The sequence below is a fragment of the Danio aesculapii genome, chromosome 4, assembly GCF_903798145.1.
Source record: "Danio aesculapii chromosome 4, fDanAes4.1, whole genome shotgun sequence".
Classification (NCBI taxonomy): Eukaryota; Metazoa; Chordata; class Actinopteri; order Cypriniformes; family Danionidae; genus Danio; species Danio aesculapii.
In genome coordinates this window covers 16,013,168-16,036,908 of record NC_079438.1, presented here as the reverse complement: position 1 = coordinate 16,036,908, position 23,741 = coordinate 16,013,168, and the positions used below count along the sequence as shown (strand labels likewise).

At 38.8% G+C, this 23,741-nt stretch overlaps 1 protein-coding gene and 1 long non-coding RNA gene across 2 annotated transcripts; both read right to left on the bottom strand.

The window, feature by feature from the left end:
• Positions 1–16,241, bottom strand: LOC130222223 (NACHT, LRR and PYD domains-containing protein 3-like). Its single transcript, XM_056454857.1, is given in 8 exon segments — positions 1–3,353; positions 3,426–3,472; positions 6,746–6,919; positions 9,064–9,237; positions 14,181–15,966; positions 16,062–16,138; positions 16,140–16,172; positions 16,174–16,241. Coding segments are annotated over 8 exon segments (2,871 nt in total). The 5' UTR covers positions 16,227–16,241; the 3' UTR covers positions 1–2,826.
• A 1,652-nt stretch (positions 16,242–17,893) lies between these two features.
• On the bottom strand, positions 17,894–22,816 carry LOC130222255 (uncharacterized). Its single transcript, XR_008836384.1, has 4 exons — positions 22,732–22,816; positions 22,400–22,645; positions 21,953–22,031; positions 17,894–17,989 (listed from the first exon to the last, which is right to left on the bottom strand). It is a non-coding gene; the product is annotated as an uncharacterized LOC130222255 (long non-coding RNA).
• Between the last annotated feature and the right edge of the window lie 925 nt (positions 22,817–23,741).

Below are 23,741 nucleotides of genomic sequence, written 5' to 3'. Positions count from 1 at the left end.
TAGAGGAGGGGTCTGCATGACCTCCATCATCAAGCCATTTAATTTCAAAAACACAATGGTAACATGAAGCACATTTAAATACAAACCAGTTCAGCATTCGTTAAAGATATTTGTAATTTCTAATATCTTTTTTTGTAAAATGCAGGCATATACAGCCTCAAAGACAAACAACAGTCCCATTCAGAAACAGACACAATCTGACAAAAAAAGCTGGCAGCCAAGACAAAGATGCTTTTCAGGTAATGGTTAACCTTATCAATTCATTAATTTGTCAAAGCAGCTGCACAGTAATAATGTCAATTTCAGAAGATTGTGAGATAGTATGGACAGAGATTTGATGGAACAAGCTGATTTAACCAGTTTATTGGATGCATTATGTAACCAGTTCAGCATTTCTCAAATATAAAAAAAAGTAATTTCTATTCTCTTTGTAAAATGTAGATGTCCACTGTCCCAAAGATAATCAGCACTCCTACACAAAAGCAGACAACATCAGTGGCAGCACAGGACCCGGAGACAGGAAGTCAAGACAAAGATGCTTTGAAGCTAAAACTATTAATTTTATGTGCAAATACGAGACAGACAAGTATGTGTGCTAACAATTGACTTAATATGTATACTTCTTTTAGATACAAAAATGAAGTTAGAACATACCAAAATAAAATATTTTAATGTACTTTACTGTGTACTTCCTTAAATAACAAACTGCTAAACATAGATTTATCCAAATCTAACTTGATAGATCTCATTTACTGCTGTAAAACAGTAATCACACATTTCTAAAATAAAAAGGGAAGACTTAATTTTCAGAGGTGAATAGGAGTTGAGATGACAACCGAGGTGCAATAATTAATAAAATGTATGCCTATTTGTTATGTTTATCTCATAGAAAGGGCAAAAACGAAAAAGAGCACAAAGACAAAAGTCCCGTGGACCAATTAGGGGACATTATTCACCAAAGGAGGTAATTAAAGCCAAGAAATTGGTGAAAGAGGTACAGCGGAAACAAGAACAATTGTTTAGCATTCTTCACCCATACACTTGGCTCAGCAGTGATGAAGTGGAGGCAGCTTCCTTTTATATTGCTCAGAAGTTTCCTCACATACATGGGTTTCAGTCCAGTTTGCTCTAACAAAGTGTTCATTGAGGGGGTGTGATGTCACAGACACCATTTGTACAAATAATGAACGGAAACGACAACCACTGGATAACGGCAGTCTTTTCTGTGGATCCAACGAGATTTACATCTATGATAGCCTGGACACAAATATCTTCAAGCAAACAGAACAAAAGTTATCCTGGCTTATCTGCCCACATTTACCCAGTTCGTTATCAGAAAGCCCGATGTTCAATGCAGCAGTCATACAGCACTTGTGGATTTTTTGCTTTCTCCTTCGCTACAGCATTATGTGATGGAGTTAAACCGGAGGTGTGCCATTTCCAGGAATGCAATATGACACTTTACAGAGCATTGAAGAACAAAACGGTTCTAACTGAAAACTGCTTACAGTTACTGTACTGTAGTTCTATACTCACAGCATAACAGCTACTGCATACACATCAGTGGTATATATAGTTTAGTTTTACTAAAATTAATCAGTATTCGTAACTGTTATTACAACTAGAAAGCATATCAAATCTTTAAACAAATGTATTTTATTGTTTTGGCAGCAAACAAATATACAACAGAAAATGTCTAACACAATAAACAAATCAGCAGATATGAAAACCTTTTATTAAATGAATGAACAACACATGCAGTGCATAGAGCACTTGTGTGTTGAAGTAGGATGGGAACTCCAGCAACTGAATTTGACACCAATGGGATACAGTGTTGGGGGTAACCAATGACTGGATCCAGACCTTTAAATTTTCACAGCAGTATCTCTCTGTCATCTGAACTGATTGACAGCTTACATTAACCAATCCATTCGCATTCATTGCAAGCAGTGGGCCAATCAGAAGAGCAGTGGGGCGGGCGTTGTGGGATTTGTTTACTGCATTAAGTTGACATGACGACTGTTTAAAACTGTTCCTGAGTGCTGCGTTTGCCGTTTTTAAGTGCAAATAGGCATTCTGCGTGAAGCTCAGATAGATGAAATTTCGGGCACATATGTGACCAAAACGGTCGTAATTTCAAGTCGTGCAATTTCAATTTCAAGCAGGTTCAAGCACTTTGTCCAAAATCCAAGCACTTTTTCTAACCTTGAAAACACTATATTAAAAATCAAGCATTTTCCAGGATTTCCAGCACCCGTACGAACCCTGATGATATTTTAGGTGCTATGCAATGTTAGTCAGCACGAACATGTGAAATGTGTTATGTAATCATGAAAAAGTGTAAAAAAATATATATTTCTCTTTAATAGTGATACTTTTTAATATATCATGCTAGCAAGAACCCTTAAATTCATCACTTTAATCTTTGTAAACACATTTTAGGACATTTTTGTGCTTCATGCAGCTCATCAAATGTTACGGACACAAATGACACCCGTTTCATAGAATGAACCCCCCCCCCCCCAAACCACACACACACAAACACACACACAGACTCTCTCACACACGTGCACGCACACACACACACTCAAACACAGAGCAGTGAACACATGCACACACAGACACTCACACACACACACACACAAGCACCTGCACACACACAAATACAGACTCTCTTACACATGCACATGTACACACAGCAATACACACACACACACACACACACAAACAGATATCTTTTTTTTACTCACACATAGACACACACACACCATCTCACTGCTGCTGACTGATCCTGCAGAGGATTCTGGGTAAATATCTCCTCAGTCTTCAGCACAGTTTCACTAATGATCCAGAACCAACCCAAAACCCAGGCCAGAGCGGCTCAGTGAATGTGGTCTGGACTGAGTGGATGAGCCTCATTGTGTCTCTATAGATGTTGTAGAAGATCAGAGTTCCTGCACTGTGATCCACAAACACTCCTATTCTCCTGCTGAGCGGCTCTACTGGGAGATGAGTCTCTGTGTGATTGTGTGAGAATGAGAAACTGGAGGAAGAGCAGATCAAACTCCAGGACTGAGCATTATATCCAAACCAACACTCAGCACCTCGTCCCTTCCTGCAGATGCTCTTATATGACACTGATATACACACACCAACATCTCCACTCCAGTCAATCTCCCAGTAACAGCATCCACACACACTCTCTCTGCACAACACCTGACGATAATAATCAAATCTGTCTGGATGATCAGGATACGACTGATTCTCTTCCACACTCTTCACCTCTCTGTTCTCTTCAGACAGAATGAGACCAGTGTATAATGTGTTTGGATCCAGTGTGAGGAAACAGACATCTGAACACAAGAACACAAACATTAATAACCACAGCTGTATGTGTGTGTGTGTGTGTGTGTGTGTAGTCCTACATTTGCGTGGTCCTGCTGTAATCCTCGTGTCTCCTCCATGATCCAGACTGTAAACACGCACAGATGGAGAGAATGAGCTGTTTAGTTTCCCCCTCAGCTAATAAGCTAAAGCTAGCACTGAGCTGCTCAGCTACACGCTCCAAACTCTTCAGTTAAAACACACAACACTTGTTGGTTCCAGCCAGGATGCACAATGAATCTAACACAGTGCGTTCTTTTCCTCTGCTGTTGGTGAAGCGAGCGCAGATACTGCTCATGTTGATGGAGACACCCTGCTGCAACATTCATTTATTACAGTGATCACACTTAGCTTTGCCATCGTTCTTCAGCACATGCAGCCTTTGAGCACATGTTGCAGTCCATCTCTAAACTATGTTCAAATTATTAAAGCTGCTCGCCAGTTCCTGACAGATTAGCAAGTGAAAAATACACATGTGTGCACAGAGAAGAGGAATCCAGATGTTGATTTTAGAACAAGAGTCTGAACATTAATCCAAGTGTCTGATTTCAGAATCTGAATGCATGTTCAATCTCTAACCCTATTCCTGACCTGATATTGGAGGATTCTTCAGCACAAATGGAGGAAGAAGTTTCTCTGCTCAGCTCAAATGCTGAAACTGTACAGTGTGTCCCGCTTAATGTCACAACTGAGCCAAAACACTCCAACATATACAGAGGAGATTCATTTCACACTCAGTAATTTGCTCTTCATAGACATGACTGTAATTCTCTACAAGCTGTATCCATGGACACTGCCTTGTTGGTGCTAGGTGACTTCAACATTCACATTGAAAGACCTCAAGCTGCTGACTTCCAGACTCTGCTTGCCTCTTTTGACCTCAAAAGAGCACCTACTTCTGCTACTCACAAATCAGGTAATCAACTAGACCTTATTTACACTCGACATTGCTTCGCTGATCAAACACTAGTAACTCCACTACAAACATCGGATCATTTCCTTCTGTCTCTCAACATCCACATTACTCCTGAGCCGCCACACACTCCAACTCTAGTTGCCTTTCGCAGAAACCTACGCTCTCTCTCACCCAATAGACTATCCACCATTGTTTCAGACTCTCTTCCTCCATCTTGCAAACTCTCTGCACTTGATACGAACAGTGCCATTGATACACTTTGCTCCACACTAGCATCATGTCTAGACAGACTATGTCCTCTTACATCTAGGCCAGCCCGTGCCAGCCCTGCACCCTGGCTCTCTGATGTTCTCCGTGAGCATCGCTCAAAACTTCGGGTTGCAGAGAGAATTTGGCGAAAAACTAAAAATTCTGAACAGCTCATAACATACTAAACTCTTCTGGCTGAGGTTACTTCTGCAAAGCAGACATACTTTCGTCAGAAAATCAACAGTGCCACCAATCCTCGCTTACTTTTTAAAACATTTCCTCCCTCCTCTATCCTCCTCCTCCACCCGCATCCTCCACACTCACTACTGATGACTTTGCTACATTGTTTTGCACCAAAACTGCAAAAATCAGTGCTCAATTTGTGGCACCTACAACAAACACGCAAGATACACCACCAACACCACACACACTCACCTCTTTTTCCCAGCTCTCTGAGTCTGAGGTGTCCAATCTCGTGCTATCTAGCCATGCAACCACCTGTCCGCTTGATCCCATTCCTTCTCATCTCTTGCAAGCCATTTCTCCTGCAGTCATACCAACACTGACTCACATAATTAACACATCTCTTGACTCTGGTCTATTCCCTACTTCATTTAAGCAGGCTAGGGTAACCCCACTGCTAAAGAAACCCAACCTGGATCAAACGCTATTTGAAAACTACCGACCGGTATCCCTGCTTCCATTCATGGCCAAGATTTTGGAGAAAGTAGTGTTCAATTAAGTCCTTGACTTTCTTACTCAAAACAACCTCATGGACAACAAGCAATCTGGCTTTAAGAAAGGCCACTCAACTGAGACTGCCCTGGTCTCGGTCGTGGAGGATCTCAGACTGGCTAAAGCAGACTAAATCATCTGTCCTCATCTTGCTGGATTTATCAGCTGCTTTTGACATCACTGGGCGTTGCAGGCACTGTTATTCAATGGTTCAGATCTTACCTCTCTGACAGGTCATTCAGGGTGTCTTGGAGGGGAGAGGTGTCCAACCTACAGCATCTAAACACTGGGGTACCTCAGGGCTCTGTTCTTGGGCCACTTCTCTTCTCCATCTACATGACATCTTTAGGACCAGTCATCCAGAAACATGGATTTTCCTACCCCTGCTATGCTGATGATATACCAGCTATACCTTTCTTTTCACCCTGATGATCCCTCGGTTCCAGCTCGCATCTCAGCCTGCCTGTCAGACATTTCACTCTGGATGAAAGATCATCATCTTCAGCTTAACCTCACGAAAACGGAAATGCTTGAAGTTTCTGCCAACCCGACTCTTCACCATAACTTTTCAATACAGATGGATGGAGCAACCATCACTGCATCCAAAATGGTAAAAAGCCTTGGAGTAACGATTGATGACCAACTAAACTTCTCTGACCACATTTCTAGAACTGCTCGATCTTGCAGATTCGCACTCTATAACATCAGAAAGGTCCGACCCTTCATATCTGAACATGCAGCTCAACTTATTGTTCAAGCTCTTGTTCTCTCCAAACTGGATTATTGCAACTCTCTACTAGCTGGACTTCCAGCTAATTCTATCAAACCTCTTTGATGAACCCAAAAGAGCACATGTCACTCCGCTACTCACCCGTTTGCACTGGCTGCCAGTTGCTGCTCGCATCAAATTCAAAGCTCTGATGTTTGCTTACAAAGCGACCTCTGGCTTTGCTCCTTCTTATCTGCTCTCACTTCTGCAGATTTATGTGCCCTCCAGAAACTTGCATTCTGTGAATGAACGTCACCTCGTGGTTCCATCCCTAAGAGGGAAGAAATCACTTTCCCGAACTCTTGCATTCAATCTGCCCAGTTGGTGGAATGAACTCCCTAACTACATCAGAACAGCCGAGTCACTTGCTGTCTTCAAGAAACGACTAAAAACTCAACTGTTTAGTCTCCACTTTCCTTCCTAATCTGTAACTGCCTCTCTGGCTATACCACTAACTGTACTCTCTCTCTCTCAAAAAAAACACTGCTGCTCTTATAGTTGTGTAAATTGCTTCCTTGTCCTCATTTATAAGTCGCTTTGGATAAAAGCGTCTGCTAAATGACTAAATGTAAACGTTCTATCTGTCCTCACCCCATAACTCTCACAGAAAACTGAAGATCAGAAAAGAGCTTTCTAGTGTCTTTTTAAAGCCATTCAGTGGAAAAGCACAAGGCCAGTGATGCTCCACATACTTGAGTTTGTCCAGTGTGTAGTTTGGATCCTCCAGTTGTTCAGAGAGCAGCTTGACTCCTGAATCTCCTGGATGATTGTAGCTCAGATCCAGCTCTCTCAGGTGTGAGGGGTTTGAAGTCAGAGCTGAAGACAGAAAACCACAGCCTTCCTCTGTCACCATACAGCCAGACAATCTACAAATACAGCAAGAGTTCACATCACACAGTTGGACAAATCACACACATCTCTTTGTGTTGTGAAGATGCTGACTGCTGTTTCTACTCATGTCAACAGCAGTGATGAACACACACATCCTGATCACCTCTCCTTATTGATCAAGCCCTGAGATCAGCAAACACACTCACACACTCAACAAGGACTAAAAATCATCTTTATAACTGTACAGAGCAAAGACATTGTTCATAATACATCAAATCTAGCTGTAAAGTCTGCTGTGAGGAATAAGACACACTTGACCTCAGAAGATCATCTTGAAGTCATGCAGAAAACACAATAGATTTCATAATTTAGATTTGTTTCTGTTGTGAACTAAAACAAAATGAGCTCAAACAAACACTAACCCACTGTTTTCATGTATTTATCACCTGACTGACAGTCACATCCACACTGATGGACCATTAGGGGACTTTTATTCTGTCAGGTGAGAAACACATCAATATTCAATATTTACAATATCTTGTTTTAGATGAACGAGTAATCAGGATTATTTTCAGAAACTTTGTGATGTGATTTTTCTGTTTTCAAGAAACTGAAATTGCACATATCAGAACAGGTCAAAACTTCACCAGGACACAAAACAGCTTCACTTTAACGTTTAACGTGCTGCTTTCACACTTGTAGATTGACTGTTTTGTTCTGAAACAGGGATTAAAACTGTTACAATGTTTATTTTTGTTCTTGCTGCGGTTCACTTTCACACGGAAAGTGATTTTAAATGTTGACACCCACAGACATAGTCACAACCTGGTGAAGTTTTCTATAAGTGAACTAAGACTGCAACTATTTGGGGAAATCTCTATAAAAGGTCTTCAAATATGATTTAGATTTAAAGGAATTGTTTTTCATGTTTAAAGTATTATTTATTCTTGTGTTTAAAGCTTTTGTCATTTTGTTCAGAAATGATTATTAAATGCTGAATTAATGCACAAGATAGTTTTGCGACACGTTTTATACCATTTTAAACATATATCTTAACGCTGTATAAGTGCAAATACAGTACTCAGCATAATGGAGTACAGCCCGTTTTGAAAATCAATACTTTCCTCCATTTCTCAGTCAATATAGGCAGTGTATTTTGGTGCATTTAAACAAAACAGATTTATTAAACAGAAATATTTATGAAAATAATATTTTAGTCACCAAACATATTCAGAAATAGAAAAATAATATATTTAAATTCAAGCTAAATATTGCAAAAAAACCCTACAAAATTTAAACAAAATTGTTCCATTGTTTTGCTTCTCTTGATTTTACCTTTTTTTAAAATTTGTATTTAACATTTTTCAATAACATAAATACTAGTACTAGTTTTGGAGCGTTATCATAAGTTATTTTGTTAGATAAGCTCCAGATTTGGCTAATCTAATATATAAGTACAAACTACTTCTTATTAAAAATATGAATTTAAAAGCGAGATTTGTGCACTGTATATTGTTCACCCAGAGTGTTTACATGGTCATACAGCAAGCAATACAACAAGCATTTAGTTTGGGCTAGCTGTTGCAGATGGACATTGCTGTACCATGCCCTTGATGGGTGAGTGGGGGAGTGTCTGTTGTCTCTTCAAGTGTGAATTATTCATGACCATTGTCACTCACGCATAGAGCTGAGAGGAGCCAAAACAAACGTAACAAAATGTAAATCATTGTAATGTTTTCTTTAAATGAGAGAACAGAATAATTTCCACTTAATTGTGAAGTAAATATTCTAAAGTATTATTCAGGCACATTCAGTGTGGTTCTTTGGACCTTAAATCAGCAAAAAAAATTCTCTAAAACATACTAACCACGCATATTTTTGTTCTAAAAAAAAACACAATAATGTACATCAATATTTCTCACATATTATTGTAGCATAGTTTGCACAAATGTCAGGGCATGTCAAAACATCTCAGGGGCCCCAAAATCACCTTAGACCCCTGAGGGTTAACTATAGGTATAGTATGAGCAGTGTGAAACATTGTAACACACAATTACTGATCAACCATAATTCCTGTTATCTGGGGTTTAGTATCACCCAGGGTTAACATGTTCAAGCATGAAAAGCCCTAATATGAAACTGTCTGACTGTAGTTATTGTTGAGTGGAGAATCATTTACCTCAGTGTCTCCAGTTTACAGTGTTGACTCTTCAGTCCATCAGAGAGAAGCTTCACTCCTGAATCCTGCAGGTCATTGTTACTCAGGTCCAGCTCTCTCAGGACACAGTTTGAGGATTGTAGAACTGAAGACAAACTTTCACAGCACCGAACAGTGAGATTACCACACTGTAGCCTGTGTAGAGGACAAAAACAATAAGCATGTGTTCATCTGGTGTGTTTAATAGTCTGAAGCACATATGACTGTAGTGACTGGTGTAATTAGTGAGCACATCTGGTGATTTTAGCTTTAAATAATATTTATGTCCATAAAACACAATTAAATGGCTTCCTTCAAATGTTCCAATAGCCCAACTCTTCATTAAACACCTAACACTGCAAGACAAGAATTGTTTTATTTATTATTATTTAACAAACAAAATAATAACAATAATTTTCTGTAGCATCTTTACAAGTTGCATCACAAAGCACTTTACAAAATAAAGTGAAACAGATGCATATGTAACTGAATATATTTATTTATTTTATATATTTCTTTGTTGTTTGCTGTTTGGAGGAAACATGTGTTTTTGTTTCTAAAGATTCCTCCATGTCAGTGATAAGGACTGCCTGCCCTATAATCTTGCCTGCAGCTCCTCAGCCATTTCCAGCCATGTCCACCATTTCAGTTGTGTTTAGTACAGCAGTTTCAATGTTTTCTAGTACATCAAACACAGTTTTTAGCGCTTATGGTATGTTGTAGCAGGGCGTAAACAAGTATGTAAACAATGGAAAATGCTGTTTGGCACAGCTAACAATTTAGCTATACACACACAATATTCAGCAGCGCTGCAGTGTCTCTCTATCGGGACACTTTCCCTGCATTCTGCATCTCAAATAACAAACTAGCCAAAGATATGAGAATGTTTCATATTACTCACACATGCTTATTCTGAACATATGTGAAAAACACTTGTCAGATGATATTTTAGAGAGCAGGCGTGAGGTTCAGCTGTGTCCTCTGTGTCATTTTCTGTCTGATTCAGGCTCACACCGATACGGCTAACAGCTACTCTGACTGATAGTATTTACACAGCGCAAAAGTGCATGCTTGTAGAGCCGTGACACTTTTCCTGGTGACGTGGAGCCAATCCGCAAATCACAGCACAGTATGTTAGCAGACTAATCAGAGCCTCTTGAGGGTGGGCCTTTCAGAGGAAGTAAGAAATATGACATTTGTCTTCGTGTTAGCGGAGTAGCTATATATGATTAAAGTAAAATATGAAAAAATAAGCTGATTTTCTACAAGTGAAGCTTGAGCACACATTGTATTGCATCTTATCAACACAACCAAGCCTTAAAAATACACTCTAGACCAGTGGTTCCCAACCTTTTTTTGCCTGAGACCCCCTTTTTCCCCAAAAAATATTGTAAGGCCCCCTTCACATTTAATGATGTAATCGCTCATATAAGTTTGCAGTATTGATGACAAAAAATGTTGTTTTCAAACAAACGGTATGTTTATTACTATATCTAGATATGTTTATGCACAAATTATAGCCTAATGTTCCCCAGAGATGGGTTGCAGCTGGAAGGGCATCCGCTGCGTAAAACAGGTGCTGGATAAAAACGAAAAACGTGAGCCTTTGGCCTTTAAATTGGCCCTATTTGAAATTCAATAACAAAAATATCAGTATTCACACTGGTTTATATGGAGAAAAAAATAATATAGTCTATTACAATGTACTACTTGCATGTTATTTGTTATGCTCTATCAATTAGTGTGAGGATTACTGCGAGGCGAATCAGTGAGACTGTCTTTTTTGTGGAGGACAGATTACAAATTTGTCCATTTTTGGTCAGCTAGGGCAGTGATCCTCAACCTTTTTATCACCGTAGAGAGGTCAATGCTTGACAATTTTACTGCGGGGGTGGGGGGTTGCTATGCAAGCATCAGCCGTTTTCTCAGAGGATGACAAACTTGACAAAACATTGCTGTCACTCTCTGATACAAGTTTTATCTATGAAGAAAAGTACTAAGGACTGCACTGCAGTGTTTGTGTGTTCTGTGTTTGTCTGAATAAATTAGTCTTACCGAAATTCCAAATAAGCTGAAGCTGATCGATCAATTCTTGTCACGTGACTCGCAATGCGCTCGCGGGCTGGGGTTCATTGGTGTGAGCGCATCACGTCGCGCACCTCCACTGGAAACAACAAACTTGTGTAGACTCTAGAAATACGCGATATGCGAACGCCCCCTAAAAGGCCGCCATCATTTGCAATCTCCATCAGTTGATCTTCTTGCACAGCCATGGTGGATTCACCTGATTTGTTGACAAGTGGGTTGCGGATCTATTCCTTGGCAGTTCGCAGGTCCTTCACTTGGCCTTTTCCCCTTAGCAAAGTAACTTTTTATAGACGTCTGTTTCTTACTTATTTTGCACTTATTTTGCTCAGATAATAAATAAAATGAAAATAATTAATGATTTCTTGTGTGGCCCGGTACCAATTGATCCACGGACCGGTGGTTGAGGACCACTGAGCTAGGGGATAAAATGAACTAAAGCAGCATGATCATTCTCCTAACTGTCCACTGCTAAGATTTTTTTTAAAATATGACGTGACCCCCCACAAAACTCTCTGAGGCCCCCTTGTGGGCCGCGACCCCCCTGTTGGGAACTGCTGCTCTAGACCACCCCTTTAAGGACATCCAGGCAGTCTAGAGGTGTTTGAAACCTCCAGAAAGGTGTGCACACATCATCATGGAGGGTTTTACCAGCTCCACTATAGCTCTGTGCTCCAGCTGTTTATCCTGATCAACTCAACTCAGTTTATTTCTAGAGCACTTTCAACCAACCACAATGGGTATCAAAGTGCTGTACATAAAACACACATAATACATGTAAACATAGAAGGAACCAAAGTACATAAACTCACAACACGAGTAAAAGCTGAAGAAAATAAGTGTTTCAGTTACCTCTAAAAAGACTCAAGAGTTGGAGAAGTTCTTATGGAGATTGGAAGATCGTTCCATAGTCTTGGAGCTGCTACTGAAAAAGCTCTATCACTTTGACCCTACCCATGCCCCCCCCCCCCCCCCCCCCCCCCCCCCCCCACCCCACAGTAAAATTTTTTATGTTTTTAAAACCATTTTAATGTCAAAATTATTAGCCTCCTTAAGCAATATTTATTTTGATTGTCTACAGAACAAACCATTTATTACCCTAACTTGTTGAAATAACCTGGTTAAGCCTTTAAATGTAATTTGAAAAATCGTCACCTAAGAATTATAAGGTTCTATCTGCGTTCTGAATGATTTTGAGATGTTGAGCTTCAAAGTTTTTGCATTCCATACAGCGAATTGTATGTGTCATTTAAACAACGTATATTTAAAAAATCCTATAATGTAAATATGCTGTAATTCATGAAGAATATGTCAATAACTTAGTTTTGACAAAAATGTCAGATAGAACCTTATCATTCTAAGGTGAAGAAATATCTAGTGTCTTGAAAAATATCTAGTCAAATATTATGTACTGCCATCATGGCAAAGATAAAAGAAACCAGTTATAAATGAGATATCAAAACTATAGAAATGTGTTGATAATATATTTTTGTTAAAGCAATTGTAAGTAAAAAGAATTATGTTTAAATGTTATATATTTAATGGTTCAATGACTAATGAGGGCTAATCAGTTATTCTATTAAACAGCAGTTTTTTTAGTTATCCCATAGTTACCATTAATAAGGTCTAAAAACATGGATAAGTTTGCCACTTACCACTACGTGTTTTTTTTTTTCAGGTCAGAGCTGTCATTCATGTATATGTTGCGATGTCAGTTTGATGCATGCATCACATTATGAAACTATTCTTGTTGATATCTTGGAGTAAAAACAAAGACTGAACTTGAGGCCAGGTGACCTGGTCCGATAAACTCACTGCACAGACAGCGTCACCGTCCTTCTCTGAGCCGCAGATTGCAACAAGGCAGGACAGCAGTATAAACTCACACGTCTTCCTAGACTTCAGCCATTATTCCAACAGGAGCCCTCGCTCAAAGCAAAAGCGGGAGACACGTCTCTATAGCAACCTCTCGTGACACAACCTCTCCAATGCAGCGGCGCCCCGTGATATTTGCAAACAAGATATATGGATCATATTTATTATCAGTAACGGAGGAACGCCGCCAAATGTAGTGTAGAGTAATGATTTTTCTCTAATAATTTACTTGAGTAAGAGTAAAAATACACACATTTTTAAATGTACTCTAAAAGTACACGTTACCCAAGAATTTAACTCAAGTAAATGTAATGAAGTAAATGTAACTCGTTACTACCTACTTCTCTGGTCAGGTATACATCTCTAACTCTTTGATTTATCTTAAATAATGGATGTTGTATTTTCACAGTATCATCTCTGAATTGGCTTTCTGATTGTTTTATTATGTAATTGGCATAATACAATTTTACCTGACAAATAAAATGTTAAGTTTTGATTCATTCTGAATTCTCCTGAAATCTTTTATATCCAGTAGATTAGTGGAGTCTGCACTACCTTTATGATTTGACATGATTAGACTTTTGATTCTAAAGACACATTTGACTGTACAGAGCCATTTTAGCATGACAGCATGGAGATCTTTAATCATCTACTCGCTGAAATTAGCAAGTTGTATGGAAGTGGCTAAATCAACTACTATTTTAGGATATGTGAGCAGTTTGCAACCAGACTATCTAAGTATTAGCTAACCCTACATGTGGTGTCGACATACTGTCCGTGAGAAGACATGCAAAACCCGGGGCGTGAAACTCTGAGCGGCATTTGGTCCCTAATGAACATATAACTGAAGAGTATGGGAACAGATATAAATCAAAACTCTAAATTAAGTCATAAATGATGAATGTGATCCGTTCTTACAAATAGAAATACAGGCTAAAGTTTACGATCACTTAAAATTGGAGTCAGATTAAATTCGAAGCTAAAAAACAAATATAAATAAATTCTAATAAATAACAAAATTCTTTTCAGAAGCACTAGAAAAGGCTAACATGCATTTAACCTTCGACCATGCTGTTAGTTTCGTCATTGGGCTAATAGATGGAATTCTACATTTGAAAGAAAGAAGCACTTTGACTTACAGAGCTCTTTTGGTGGATTTGATGACTGCTGATAGTCTGATGAGACACTCGTCTGATCTCTGGAATTTCTGAAGCTCAAACTCCTCCAGCTCCTCCTCTGAGGTCAACAACACAAAGACCAGAGCAGACCACTGGGCAGGTGAAAGGCGAGCAGATGATAGACTTCCTCTACTAAGGTGAGACTGAATCTCTTTCAGCAGAGTTTGGTCGTTCAGTTCATTCAGACAGTAGAACAGATTGATGGATCTCTCTGGAGACAGATTTCCTTCAAGTTTCTGCTTGATGTATGCAATTATTTCCTCTTTGCTTTGGTCACTGTCATCCTGCTGTGTCAACAGGCCTCGTAAGAGTTGTCGATTGGACTGGAGTAACAGACCAAGAAGGAAGCGAAGGTAAAGGTCCAGATGTCCATTCTCACTTTCCAGAGCCTTGTCTACTGCAGTCTTCAGCAAATCAATCATGGACTCATGTCTACTTTTTTCTGCTTGTGTCTTGTCTCTGTCTAGAAACAGATGTTGGTAAAGGGCTGCAATGAACTCTTGAATGCTCAAGTGAAGAAAGCAGTGCATGGTATGAAGAACAAATCCTGTCTCCTTCTTAAAGATCTGGGTACACATGCCTGAGTACACCGATGCCTTATAGACGTCAATGCCACAGTCTTTCAGATCGCTCTCATAGAAGATCACATTGTTTCTTTCCAGCTGCTGGAAGGCCAGTTTCCCCAGTGAAAGGATGACGTTTGGATCCCAGCAGACATCTGGTGTGTTTTCTCCATCATACTTTCTTCTGCTCTGCTGAATCTGAAAGCGGAGAAAGTGTGTGTACATCTGTGTCAGAGTCTTGGGAGATTCCTGCAGTGTTTCAGCATTAGCCCTGTGTTTCAGTTCAGTATTTCTGTTCTCCTTCAAAATATTCTGGAGAACAGTGGCTGAAATCCAGCAGAAGACTGGGATGTGGCACATAATAAAGAGACTCTTTGACTGTTTAATGTGATCAATGATTTCTCTGGCCTGATTCTGATCTGTGAGTCTCTTTCTGAAGTACTCCTCCTTTTGGGCATCATTAAATCCTCGTATCTCTGTCAGCCGGTCGATACAGTCAGCAGGAATCTTACTGGCAGCTGCTGGTCTGCTAGTGATCCAGATGAGTGCAGAAGGAAGCAGATTTCCCTTGATGAGGTTCGTCAGGAGAACATCCAGAGAGACTGCTGAAGATACATCACGACACGTCTCATTACCAGCAAAGTTCAGAGGAAGACGACATTCATCCAATCCATCAAGGATGAACAGGACTTTGAATCGTGTGCTTCTTGTAAGGTTCAGTCCTTTAGTCTCTGGGAAAAACTGAGTTATGAGGTCTTTTAAACTTTGTCTTTTCTTTTCCATTAAGTTCATCTCTCTAAATGGAAGAGAAAATATGAAGCTGATGTCTTGATTTTCTTTTCCTTCAGCCCAATCCAGAACAAACTTTTGCACAGAGACTGATTTCCCGATGGCAGCAACTCCTTTTGTCAGGACAGTTCTGATCTGCTCGTCTTGTTTAGGAGCTTCAAACAAATGTTTGCATTCAACCTGTATCTCTAGTAATTGATGACGTCTGGAAGCAGCTTCAATCTGTCTTATCTCATTTTCAGTGTTGACCTGTTCACTCCCACCCTGAGTGATATAGAGATCTGTGTAGATGTTATTCAGAAGTGTGGAGTCTCCTTGCTGAGCAACACCTTCAAACACACTTTGATATTTCTTCTTCAGGCTATATTTAAGCTGATTAATGAAGAGCAGCTCATCTAAACACAGAAGCAAAGAGGCAGAGAGTTTTAGTCTTGACTTTTCCAGCTATATTTGAAAGTGTCAGTCTGACAGATGGCCATGAGTCTCTTACCCTCAGGAGTATCAGCAGCTTTATCTTGCTTCATCTTTCTTTGGAAGAAGAGTGTCAGATCAAGAGCTGCTTCTGTGCTCATTAAAGTCCTTTACAAACTCTTGTCTGTTAATCTTGTAATATTTTCTTAAAGTTTTCCAGTTCATTCTTCAGAAATCTGATCATTTTGCTCTCAAGATTCTACGATTGAAGAAAATAGAAGATCAATATTTAAATAAAACATTCATTAACATACAGTTGTACGTCCCCAAACTACTCAATAAAGAAAAAAGACATTATGAGTTTGTATAACGCTTGATTTTGATTGGCTGATAAACTTTCTAAGGCGTTGTTATTTTCAGATAAACACACAGCTAAAGCAGATTTGGCAGATTTTGAGCACATATCCATATCACTACACTGAATGATTACAGTTATTTTTACTGTCAAAAATCACATCAAAACACAACAGAAAGCTTTGGATATGTAAGAAACTCGTTTTACACACAGGAGAAGTTTGAGGACAAAAACCTGAGAAATGTCTGGAATACAACATGGTGGCTTTGGTTGTGGGAACATAAGCATTGTAGCAAACATATTTTAATCATTACATTTATATTTAAAAGAAGTCTAATATATGTTTAACAAAAGCCCAAAACTAGACCAGTCATCATATATGCAGCAATGTGAAGTCTGTCTAATCTGTGTATTTGATGACTAGTCTAGTTTTGTACTATAGTTAGATGATTTTTAGATTTTCCCTGATAGCTTAAATTTAGCCTTTTTTTGGGTCTGGCTATCATTGTTCAGACATCTATTAAAAATTGCAGAATAATCGACTCTGGTATGTTGAATTATTCGAAAATAGTACACACTAAATGTGTAATGGCGACTTTACGTGCATCACAGGTGTGAACTATTTTCGAATAATTCAATGAACTGCAGTCAATTATTCTTCACTTGACAAATACTTTTTAATTCTTAAAATCTTTAATTACATAAAAAATAACAGTTACAATTGAAATGTGTTGCAGAAGCAGGATCTTTTTCAGTAATCACTTTGTGTGTTTACAATTTTAAATATGAATAAAAAAATGAGTTTTTACTACATGGAAGATCCACGGGAGATTGTCTGTGAAACTGCTAACTCATATTTAACACTGTTAACAGATAAAACTACTGTAACAATACATTTAGAGGCAAACAGATACAGATATATCTAGGAAACACTGAAAATAATACATGTGCTGTATAGTGCTGCTCATAATAAGAAGACAGTCGAGACCGTGGATGGATTGGTCCGATCGGACCACTGCTGTGTCACATATTAAATTTAACTGAGAAATCACATAGAAAAGTCATGATTGTGTTAAACATCTAAAATACTGTTATTGTGTTCAGCATCTAAAAGACTGTTCGAAAAGTACCCTTAGACAGAAGTATTTCAGAAAATAAATGTTTAATTTACAATGTACTATTACACAAAATTAAGCTGTAATAGCTATTTTTCCCCCAATGCTTCATCTGTATTTACAGATATTTACAAAACAGTTGGGTTATAAACATCTTCAAAACATGTTTTATGTTACACAAATCATAGAAATAATATTTGAAAAGGCATGACAGTAAAAGATGACATGAATAATCTATTTTTTTTAATAATGACGTTAAATAAGAAACTAAATCTGCCACTAGGTGTCTGTAAATGTGTTACCAAAGTTATCGAGTCATTCAATTCATTCACACAACTGATTCATTCAGGAATAACTCTCTTTACTGGATTGTTGGTTCACAATAATATGCCTGAAACAATCCATGTGTGATCAATAATGTAAAACACAAAATACCTTTGGGCAGATGATGTTTTCTCTCTGAGGTCTGGTGGAGGACCTACTGACACGTCACTCTTCAGAGACACAAAGCTGGACACACATGATCCTGATCTCACACTGAAGACACAAACACACCAGAGGAATAAACTGCAGGAGAAACTTCAGTCTCCTTTAAAGGTGTACTAAGACTGACATAAGAGAAAAGTACGGAAAGTATTCAGACCCACTCTTTGTTATATATTGCAGCCATTTGCTAAAATCATTAATCTAATCATTGAATCTAAGTTCATTGTTTCCTCATTCCCCTGTGTTTGATTACACTGATTGGACTTAATCAAAGCGACACACCTTTATAAGAGCTTACAGTTCACAATGCATCTCAGAGCCAATGAGAATTATGAGGTCAAAGGAACTGTCTGAAGAGCTCAGAGACTGAATTGTGGCAAGGCACAGATCTGGCCAAGGTTACAGAAACATTTCTGCTGCACTGAAGGTTCCCAATGCTATGTTCACACCAGACGCAGAACACACGGATAAATTGTGCTATTCGCGCATAAATAGACGTGTGAACATTGTGAGTTACTCGCTTCATTTGCCTGTCAAATTCACTTCAGAACAGACGCTGATTCGCGTCATGGGCAGGGCTTCTGTCTGCCCAGTGACTCTAGCTTCGTTGCTCAATGGTTTTTTGAGAGGAAAAGGAGAAAAACAATTAATCGCTGTATTAATGCTGAAATGTTCAAATTATTTACCATTAAAAATGTGTTAAGGTCATGTGACCATCAGGAAGAATGCAGCATCTCATTTCTCACAGGACGCGTTCTCTGTTCTTGTGGTCTCTCGAGTTCATTCTTCTGAAGTGACCTGGCAAGACTGGTCTTCAAAAGAACGCAAGTCCATTCTCTGCATTCTTGCAATTGAGAAACAGCACGTTTTAATCTTCAATTGGTCTCTTACAGTCACATGATGCGATTTCACACGTCAGAGTTCACCAAGCTTAAACTTTGCACCTCAGCAACCTGCGAAACTTGACGGATGACCTTGCGTGTCCGGTCTGACGCATTCGCGTGCGTATGAATGGAAGTCTATGGGAGGAAAAGCCCAGTGTGACCGCAGCTTCACTCAGAAGATTTTGCTGTTTCTGAGAGTCAGATGATCATTTGCACCTGTTGCTCGTTACTCTACCAGCTCAAAAGCTGAGCAGCATGTCTGCCATCCTGGAGCCTGATGTCAGAGTGAAGAAGCTCTGTCCTGCCTCACTGTAGTGTTGCTGAAAGTACCAGAGGTCGCTACTGTGTGAAACTTAGAGCTTATTTAATCAGCTTATTGTAATCTTTTAGAACAGCTTTATCATTGTTATTGTGATCCTTCTCTCTGTGTAGGAAGCTGTAGGGATGTGTCACAAATCACGACTGAACCCAATAGCAAGTGAACAGGGAGTTTATTAATTCTCAAGAGCCTGATACAGTAGCAGGCACAAATAGTTTGTGAAACTGAAATAGCTGTTGACAGGATGCAAGGAAATTCCAATATAGAGAAGAAACTCAGCTTCAGGAAGCGAACTCGCCACTAACGGAACTCAGCGAGGACAATGTGACAAGACACAAACATGAACAACAGTGAACTGACAATGTGAAACAAAAGCGCAGACTAGATAGCAAAGTAAAGTAATGCACAGCAGCTGTAGTGTGCTGATGAATCAGCTGAGTGGTGCTAAGCAACGAGAAATCACCAGTGACAACAATACCACATGACCGCACATATGCTGAAGGTAAACACAGAACATCAGCCACACACACCCAACACAGAAAGAACACACAGACCCACAACGTGTGTTACTAAGATTGTACCGAGTACAATATTACCAAACTTGGAAAAGTGATCTGTTATATTTCTGCAATACAACAAAAACTAATATATTAGTGATTGCTTTACTTCTGTAATGTGTTACTCTCAACACTAAGATTAAAAGCAGAGCAAAAGCTTCTACTGCTAATAGATAGATAGATAGATAGATAGATAGATAGATAGATAGATAGATAGATAGATAGTCAGAAGTTTTCAAACCTTTCTCGGGGCAATGACCTGCTCCATAGACCCTATAAACCAGCTCAATCCAGCAAAACTTCTTGTCCTGCCCGAAACTCTGACTACACATCATATCTTAATGATCAAACTGGATTTCGTGGGTTTCCTCTGGGTGCTCCGGTTTCCACCACAGTCCAAACACACGCGCTCTAGGGGAATTGAGTAAGCTAAAGTGCCCGTAGTGTATGAGTGTGAATGTAAGAGTGTATGGGTTTTTCACAGTACTGGGTTGCAGCTAGAAGGGCATCCGCTGCGTAAAACATATACTGGATAAGTTGGCGGTTTATTCTGTGGTAGCAACCCCTGATTAATAAAGAGACTAAGCCGAACATAAAATAAATGAATCAATGTACTTTTGAAAATGATTTTCCTGATTTTAGAGGAGAATTTGTTAGTTTGTTTTCTGCTTTTCTTTTGAGAAAATTCATGATCTCTGAAATTTACAGGTTTAATAGTATTTAGAAAAATAAAACTATATAAAAAATAATGTAGGGCTGCACGATGGTGCAGTGGGTAGCACATTCGCCTTACACAAGATGGTCACTGGTTTGAGCCTCGACAGGGTCAGTTGACGTTTCTGTTTGGAGTTTGCATGTTCTCGCCATATTGCGTGGGTTTCCTCCGGGTGCTCCGCTTTCCCCCACAAGTCCAAAGACATGCGGTACAGGTGAATTGGGAAGTCTAAATTGCCCGTAATGTATGTGTGTGAATGTGAGAGTGTATGGATGTTTCCCAGTGATGGGTTGCGACTGGAAGAGCATCCGCTGTGTAAAACATATGCTGGATAAGTAGGCAGTTCATTCTGCTGTGGCGACCCCAGAATAATAAAGGGACAAAGCCAAAATGAAAATGAATGAATAAATAATGTAAAACAGGACACTAGGACATAGTTCTTCCTCTGTTTTCCCCTGATAACTATGGTTAATAAAAGAATATCACAATATTTTAGTTAAAAGACTGCTTTATTACCTTTTTATCATTATTTTAAATGATTATTGTCTTCACTGAACCGGCCATGGAAAGTGCAACAGTGAATTATGTTGGATGTTGTTAATAAGAACAGAATTTTTTTTTCCATTAAGGTCAAAATGAACTGTAAGTGGGTAAATGTAATTCTAACAAGCATTTACCTAATGATTTTTTACCTTTTTATGCATTTTCCTCGTCAGTAAATATGCTGTCTGTTAATTTACAGTTGTTGATCTGTCCATTTTTTTACCATTAAAACACAGAAAATAACCGTTTTTAATATAGAAAACCCTTAAGTTTATATAAAATGTTTTGTATTTTACAGAAGTTTGACCGTCAAAAAACTGATATTTTTGCGTTTGTTTATGTGGACACACTGTCAATTAATGGAAGTTTTCCGTTTTTAATTTACGGTAAAACATCTGTGTGATGAGCTGCCAGTACATTTTCCAGTTTTTTTCCAGAATTTTTTTTTAGAGTGCACTCAAAAAACAAACTAAATGTATTCATGAACACTATTATTGCAGTTTGAGTTTCCTGCATTTAAGATCTTCTGTAACTCTGTGTTCAACATTTGCTCTGAGCTTAATAAATGACCATTCCTGTCTGAGGTAGAAAAATTGCTCAATTTAAGGAAAGAGTCTGTAATGAATCATGTAGACACAGTATTACATCAGAATGAAGCTGTCGAGTGAGTTTCTGTCTCAGAGTTCACAGCAATATGATAAGAAACAGTTTGAGAATCACAGACTCACTAATAAACACACAGATCACTCAAACACACAGATCGCTCATAAACACACAGATCACTTATAAATCACAAAGATTTCAGTATCAGAATGAGCAGCTTTCTGTGATTTAGTCTAGAAACACACACTGTTTGATCACGATATCAAGAGGTGTATGAAATCCTCAAAATGACTTCAGCTCAGCAGTAAAGTCTCAGAAACACAAAGAGATGATCGACGGATAATCAGACGATACTCATAGATGATATAAAGTACCGAAAAAGCAAACTCTCACCTCAAATAATGCCTGCAGATTTTTCTGTTCCTCCGCTAAACTGTTGAGTTGAACAACAGATCTGAAAACTCTTGCACTTCTGAAAAACATGTCAAAACATGTTTAAAACATGAGGGAAAAAAATATGAAAAACTGTCTTCCTCTGTACTGCAGTAATATAACAGGTCACTTTTCCAAATTTGGTATATATTGTACTTGTTACGATCTCAGTAACACAAGCTACAATGAATGAATTCAACCCCAGTTGTGTTATTAGTATTGTTTATTCATATTTGTTATTTATATAGTTCATGATGTTACGTGTGTAGTAAAAGTAGCACAACAATGATTAAGCTGTTCAAAAAGGCTACAATAAGAAGAGAGAGAGAGATGTAGCATCCAATAATATATAATAAACAACCATGCAATGTAACATCCCCACGATAAGTTTTCAAACCAAATACTCACATTTGTATTTGTTTACTCTGGAGCACAATAATCTCTCGAAAGCTGCGTCATGTTCAAAACCTTTACTGGATCTTCAAGGTCTGTTCTTCATCATCATCAGATTCTGATTAAAAGAGGATTATGGTCTGCATTAACACTGATTATATGACTACTTCCTCCAGTGGAAACTCCAGAATGCAGTAAAGCTGACACCAGCACCTCCTCCTCAGTTGTCCTGTCCTGTACTTTTGAGCATTGGTGAATTTCCTGAAACACATACAGAATAATCTATGCCAGGGCTGGCAAACTCAATTCCTGGAAAGTCCTGCAGAGTTTAGATCCAACACATTTACCTGCTGCTCAACTCTTATCTGTGCGTCCTCGCTTCATCTCCTGAATTAACTTCATGCTTAAAATTCACATTCATGTGTATTTGTGTTTTTGGCTGAGGAGGAGCTGAAAACAAGGAAAGATATTGAGAAGCAGCCCATTATTCAAACAGGAATGAAAGACTCATTTTTTTTCAATACACATATGGAGTCATTAAATCCTAATGGCAGTGTAATTCTGCAGCCGACTCAAAGACAGAAACTGAAAACTGACTGCCCTCCAACAGCTCACAGAGCCACTGTTGGTCACCCAGAGCATGATCTGACAGAGAATCAGGTTAACCACTGTCGGACGTACTGCTGAATGTTCACCCTGTCAGACGATGTTTTGATGAACACAAAGCACTCGCTGCTGAATGTAGAGTCTGAATGAGTTCAAATGAACTGTTCCTATGGTCTACTGTATTTGATCATAACATTGGAGTACAGTAAGGGTTTTTATGTGTCTGCAGAAGCAGAGATAATGTCATATAAGACAAACACAGATCTGGAGATCATGGAAACACACTGCAATATTTACAGCTCAGAGAATGTGGAATCAGACAGGATTGATTATGTTTGATTAATAATAGTGCAGCAAACCCTCACTGATGCTCCTAATATCATTCACAGCAGCTCATATTAAGCTGGACTCAATAAAAGACTTTCTACAGCTTATATCACGGAGTATACTCGATATATACAGTGATGTTTGTGTCCACCAGTGATGTGTCTTCATAAGTGTGCATGTTTACTGCTTCAGGATCAAGTATTCAGTGGAAGAAAGTTGTGTAAGTGCTGTGAATTCTTCAACAGGTTTCTTCATGTTTCTCAGCACTTCCTTTAGCGGAAAACACAGATGAAATTTCAACTTTAATGACACACAAGAGCAGCTCATTATCCCGCTCTTTATTTACTGACAAAACACTGGAAAACGCAGCAGATTATATGTAAGAAAGATCAACACATCAGTCATGTGCTGAACACTGTGAATT